Here is a 5,907-nt window from a genome sequence, read left to right on the forward strand (position 1 = left end):
CCCGGTGCCTTTTGTTGTCCATCTCCCCTCACTGATGTCAGGATGGCACCGGGGGGGGGGCCGCCCCTGGGGCCCCGAGCTTGTGTTGAAACCCCCCCGTGTGGGGCCATGCGGTGGGGTGGGAGACCCCAAGGATGTCTCGCTGGTCTACAAGGGTAGGAAAAAATATACTTTTACTGTTCCGTTTCCAATACGAAAAGGCCAGGCAAGGGAGGGCAGGGCCAGACACCTCACTGCCTCGGCGAGATCTCGGCTTTGCCCCAAGACCCTCTGACTGCAGCTCTGCTTCCCGCTCACCCACCCCGCTGTGGTGCCCCTCAGATGCCCCCAATGCTCTGGAGGAAGGCAAGCACCTCGGGGTCCACGTTGGCTCCAGCCAGGCAGGCGTGGAGACGCGGGGCGGTGGCGTGCTGCTTCTCCCTCCTGCGCCACTCCCGGAGCATCTCGAAGATCTGCATCACGACGTTGTTGGGGTTGTCCTCTCGGATCTGGTCCAGGCGGCTCTTCTCCAGCCCCAGGCACTGGATCCCCATCTCCTGCCACTCCCTGCCCATTTTTTGGGCCACCTGCATGAGGTCCTTCTCTGTCAACAGTTTCTGCTCTCCTGCTGGGGAGAAAGACGGGGCACCGCAGCCGCGAGGACGCCCGGCTTCGGCAGGCAGAGCCCACCCCGCGGCCGTGTCCTCGCCGGCGCTCGTGCCGGAGGAGCCCGCGGCGGGCCCGAGGACGTCCTCCGTGCCGGGGAGCTGGAAACGCTGGATGAGGTCGAAGCGGGAGAGCTGGCGGAGGACGGCGCCGGTCTTGCGCAGGGCCTGGCCGGGGAAGTGCTGGAGCAGGAGGCTGCAGAGGTCGGGGCGGGTGGCGGGGCGCAGCTGGCTCAGCGGGATCTGCCCTTCCAGGAGGTACTTGAAGGCCTGGAACTGCTCGTCGGGGAGGGCGCGCTGGAGGGCCAGCAGCGTCTCGCGCTCCTCCGCCGTCGCCATCCCTGCAGCGGCGCCCACGGCCACCCGGCTCGGCATCTGCCCCGTGCCTGGCATCGCCCCCCTGCCCGGGCGGTGCCCACCCCACGCCCTCCTGTGGGGCCCCGGACCTCTCTAGTGCCCCCCCCCCCCAAGCCACCAGTGGGCCAGCCCCTGGGTGGCGCCCAGCCTGCTAGGGGGTTCAGACCCCCTAGACCCCTCCCCAGGAACCCCTCAGCCCCCCCACGGGGCCAGTCCCCCTAGTGCTCCCCAGCCGCCTATTCAGCCTGGCATCCCCCCTGCCCCACCACGGCGCTCAGTCCCCCTGGCTCCCCCCCCACCGCCTGCCCGCCATGGGGCCCAGACCTGGTTCCCCCCATCGGTGACCCCAGTCTGCCGTGGGGCCTGATCCCCCTGGTCATTCCCCCAGCCCGCCATGGGGCCTGCTATAGGGCCCAGACCCCCTGCTCCCCCCCCAATGGCCCCCAGCCTGCTATAGGGCCCAGACCCCCTGCTCCTCCCCCCCCCCGTGCACCCCAGCCTGCTATAGGGCCTAACCCCCTGCTCCCCCCCCAGCCTACTATAGGGCCCAGACCCCCTGCACCCTCCTGTGCACCCCAGCCTGCTATAGGGCCCAGACCCCCTGCTCCCCCCTAGCCTGCTATAGGGTCCAGACACCTGCTCCCCCCCCAGCCGGCCATGGGGCCTGGTTCCGCCCCCCCACCCCCAGCCCGCCATAGGGCCCGGACTCATCCGGTGCACCCCAGCCCCTCGCTGTGGGGCTCGATGCCCTCGGTGCCCCCTAGTCCCCCTTGGTGGGGCCCGACCCCCACCCCCGGTGCCCCCAGCCCCCGCCGCCCCTCACCGCGCTCCGCGCCGCCTCCGCTCCCGCTCCCACTGCCGGGGGCGGAGCCTCCCGCTGCCCGCGAGAACGGCGGGGTGGGGCCGGGGGCGGGGCCAGGAGGACGGGGCGGGGCCAGAGGTGGAGGGGCGTGGTCTGAGGGATGGGCGGGGCCCGGGAAGGGGCGGGGCGAACAGGGGCGGTTATGGGGGGGGCAGGGGCAGTTCGGGGGAGCTGCAGGGTGCAGTTAGGGGTCACGGGGCAGTTGAGGGGTGCAGGGGCAGTTCTAGGGGGCTGTTGGGTGCAGTTAGGGGGCACAAGAGCAGTTCTAGGGGGCCACGGGGGCAGTTAGGGGGTGCAGGGGCATTTGTGAGTGCTGTGGGGGCAGCTCGAGGGGGTTGTGGGGGGCAGTTAAGAGAGCATGGGGCAGCCCTAGGGGGCTGCGAGAGCAATTTGGGGCTGTAGGGGGCAGTTAAAGGGTGCATGGAACAGCTCTGGGGGGCAGTTAAGGGGCACTGGGCAGTTCTGGGGCCTGCGGGGGGCAGATAGGAGGCGCACAGGGCAGCTCTGGGGGGCAGTTAAGGGTCAGTCAGTTCTGGGGGGCTGTAGGGGGGCAGTTAGGACACCCGGGGCAGTCATGGAGGGGTTTTGGGGGGGGCGGGACCCCCACCAGGCGGGGAGCAGCCTCGAACCCGCGGCCCTCGGCGTAAAGAACCCCACGCTCGCAGCGGCCTTTCCCAAAGTCGAGCTGTATTTCGGAGTCGCGGCCCGGCGCGGTTCGGAGGGAGGGGACCACCGCGGGGCCCCCGCCCCTCCCGCTCCCACCTCCTTTGGAGGCCGGGCCCCACCGTGTCCCCCAAGTTTCGGCCCCCTCCCCCCCGTGATTTGGAGGGGGCCCCACAGCAGCCCCGTTGGGGAAGGAGGGGGGGGGGGAAATTCGGGGCGTCCCCCCCCCCCAGCCCGGCTCCATGCGGGCAGCGCGCTGCCTGCCCCGGTGCGGGGGTGGGGGGGGGTCCCCCCCTCCGCCCCCCTCGCTGCGGCCCGGCGCCCGGGGCGCCCCTCAGGCCGGGCCGCCGGGGGGGCAGCGGGTACCCCCCTCCTGTCCCTCGGTGCCCGCCAGCGGGTGCCCCGTCCTGTCCACGCACCAGCACTGCCCGCGTTTCGGCCCCTTGGAGGCCCGGCACTGTGGGGGGGGGGGGGAGCCACCATCAGTGGGGTGGGATGGGGGGGGGGGGGGACATGCAGACCCCCCGGGGAGGGGCGGTGCAGACCCCACGTGGCCACCCAGCCCTGGGGACACTGAGGCAGGGGGGAACCAAGGCATGGGGGAAACCGAGGCACGGGGAGGCCCTGGGTGCTCCACGCGCCAGGACGCCCCACACCTAGGGAAACGGGGGTGCGGGGCAGGCCCGGCGCGGGGCGGGGGGGGGCTCCGCCGGGGCCGCCCTACCTGCTTGGTGCGGTAGAAGCCCTTGGTGTCGCAGTTGGGGATGAAGATGTCCTCGGCGCTCAGGTACAGCGAGGCCTTCAGCTCCTGCATGACGGCGGCCAGGTGCATGCGGCAGGGCGCCTGGGGGGGGGGGGCGTCAGCCGGGGGCGGGGGGGGGGACAGGACAAAATTGTCGTTTCCCGCCCCCCCCTGCTGTCCCCAACTTGTCCCCGTCCTGCCCCTGGGCACCCACCGTCTCCAGGTCCTGCCGGCCGTCAGCGTGGGGGGGCCGCTCGCGAGCCCTGGGGGGGGGTGAGGGGGGCCGCGGCTCCGACGTGGCAGGGGGCAGCTTGCGCCCTTCCTTGGCGCTGTCCCCTATGGGGCAAGGGGGGGGGAAGTCAGCCCTGACCCCCTTTAATAGGGGGAGACCCCCCCGCGCTGGAGGCGCCCCCCCTCCCCGCGGTTGCAGCCCCTCCTGCGGCCGCACGAGGGCGGCCCGGGCGTCGTGCGCAGCGCCGAGCACTCGGGCTGCCCCGAGCCCCCCCCCGCCCCAGTGCAGCCGGGAGCGGGGGGGGGAAGGAAAGAGGGGGCTGTCTCATGGCGGGGGGCAGCGGCAAAGCATTCCCCCCCCCCCCGCCACTGCGCAGCCCCTCCGCCGTGGTCTCCGGACTCCAGCGATTTTGGGGGGGGGTCCCTGCTCCCCCCCAAGCCGCGGACATGGGGGTCCCCGAGTCCCCCCAGGTCCCCCCTCCTTTCCCTCCTCCAGCGCTCCCCTCCCGGTACATGGGGGTCCCCCGTCCCTTCCCTCGGGGATATGAGGACCCCCCCTTCCCCCCGGAGGCTAGGACAGCCCCCCCACCCCGGGGCCGTGTGGGTGTGTGTGGGGGGTAGGGGCGAGTCCCCGGTCTCCCCCGGGGCCGGGGCTGCCCGGACGTGTAGGGGTGCCCGGGGATACCGGATCTCCCCATCCCCTCCCGACGCCCCCCCGCCTCCAGGCGGTACGGGGATGCCCCGGTGGCCCCGTCCCCTCTCCCGACGGTGGTGTCCCGATCCCTCCCCCGGGGGTGGGTGGGGTCCCTGAGCCCCCCATCTCCCTTCCCCCCCGGATCCCCGGTGCCGCCATCCCGCCCCGACGGGGCCGGCCCGGTCCCTCCCCAGGGGTCCGAGGCTCCCTCCGGAGGACGGGGCTCCCCCCGGTGCTCCCATCCCGCCCCGACGGGGCCCGCCCGGTCCCTGCCCGGCGGTCCCGAGGGTCCCGCGGGCCGGGGGCCGCTCACCTGCGGGGGGGTCGGTGGCGGCGGCGGCGGGGCGGGGCGCGGGCGGCCAGGGCGCGGCAGACGCCGGTGCCGCGGAGCAGGGCGCGGAGCGGGGCGCGCTCGCCGGCGCGGGGGATGCAGCGGAGCCCGCGGGCGCAGCCCGGCGTGTAAACCCCGCACGGCTCCCCGGGGCCGCGGGCCGCCGCCTCGCCGCCGCCGCCGCCCCCGGCGGCCGCCGCGGCCCAGGGCGCCGGCGCCAGCAGCAGCGCCGACACGAGCCAGCAGCCCGCGTGCATGGCGGGACCGGGACCGGGACCGGGACCGGGACCGGGACCGGGACCGGGACCGGGACCGGGACCGGGACCGGGACCGGAGCGCACCGGGCCCCGCCGCCGCCCGCTCTGCCCGCGCCCGGCCCCGCCGCCGCCTTAAGTACCGCGCCCGGCCCCCGACCTGCCCCGGGCCGCCCCAGGTGCGCCCGGCCCGGGGGGGGCCGCCGCGGCCCCGGGGGGGCTCCGGCACCCCGGCGGGGCAGCCCGCCGTGGGGTCCGGCGCTGCCCGCCCCGGCCCCGTGCTCCCCCCGCCCCACATAGCTCCCGCCGCCGCCCGGTGCCCCCCCTGCCCCACACCAGCCGCTGCCCCCGGGTCGCTCTGCCCCACATGCCGCGGAGCTCCCCCCCCCCCCGGCTGCGCCGCAGACCCAGTGCACATCCCAGTGCCCCCAGGGCAGTGCTCCAGTTCCCCCCCAGTGCACACCCCAGCGTGCCCAGTACAGTACCCCAGTTCCCCCCGCTGCACCGCTCCAGTTCCCCCCAGTGCACACCCCAGTGTGCCCAGTGCAGTACCCCAGTTCCCCCCGCTGCACCACTCCTGTTCCCCCCAGTGCACACCCCAGTGCGCCCAGTGCACAGCCCAAGTCCTGCCACTGCACAGCCACAGTTCCCTCAGGGTACAGCCCCAGTTCCCCCCAGCACACAGCCCTAGTTCTCCCAGTGCACGCAGCCCCAGTTCTCCCAGTACACAGCCACGATGCCCCCAGTACAATACCCCAGTTCCCCCAGCGCTCAGCCCCAGTTCTCCCAGTGCTCAGCCACGGTGCCCTGGTGCACTGCTCCCAGATCCCCCAGTGCACACCCCAGTGCACACCCCAGTTCCCCCAGTGCATGCCCCCCAGTGCCCCCCCACCCCGGGCATACCCGCCCCCCCGCCAGGCCCCTGCACCGCGCCGCCCCCGCCCTAGGGGGCGCCCTCACCCGGCGCGCCCCGGCCCCGCCCCCTCCCTGACGACACACCCCGCCGTGCCCCGCCTCCCCGCCCTCTCCGCCGGCTTGCGATTGGCGCGGCGAGCCGTCAGTCGGGGCGCGGCGGGAGGCGATTGGCCGAGCCTCGCTGCGGGGGCGGGGCGAGGAGGAGGAGGAGGAG

The 5,907-nt window shown here is 74.6% G+C and overlaps 2 protein-coding genes across 2 annotated transcripts; both read right to left on the minus strand.

Moving 5' to 3' along the window:
* Positions 1 to 156: 156 nt before the first annotated feature.
* On the minus strand, positions 157 to 2,445 carry LOC134152186 (uncharacterized). Its single transcript, XM_062597346.1, has 2 exons — positions 1,825 to 2,445; positions 157 to 985 (listed from the first exon to the last, which is right to left on the minus strand). The coding sequence occupies exon 2, from the start codon at positions 981 to 983 to the stop codon at positions 318 to 320; it is 666 nt and encodes a 221-aa protein (XP_062453330.1). The 5' UTR covers positions 984 to 985; positions 1,825 to 2,445; the 3' UTR covers positions 157 to 317.
* An 88-nt stretch (positions 2,446 to 2,533) lies between these two features.
* LOC134152053 (insulin-like growth factor-binding protein 6) lies at positions 2,534 to 4,867 on the minus strand. The gene is made up of 4 exons (XM_062597094.1): positions 4,511 to 4,867; positions 3,483 to 3,604; positions 3,251 to 3,370; positions 2,534 to 2,983 (listed from the first exon to the last, which is right to left on the minus strand). The coding sequence occupies exons 1-4, from the start codon at positions 4,779 to 4,781 to the stop codon at positions 2,861 to 2,863; spliced, it is 636 nt and encodes a 211-aa protein (XP_062453078.1). The 5' UTR covers positions 4,782 to 4,867; the 3' UTR covers positions 2,534 to 2,860.
* Positions 4,868 to 5,907: the final 1,040 nt, after the last annotated feature.

The sequence above is a fragment of the Rhea pennata genome, chromosome 29, assembly GCF_028389875.1.
Source record: "Rhea pennata isolate bPtePen1 chromosome 29, bPtePen1.pri, whole genome shotgun sequence".
Lineage (NCBI taxonomy): Eukaryota > Metazoa > Chordata > Aves > Rheiformes > Rheidae > Rhea > Rhea pennata.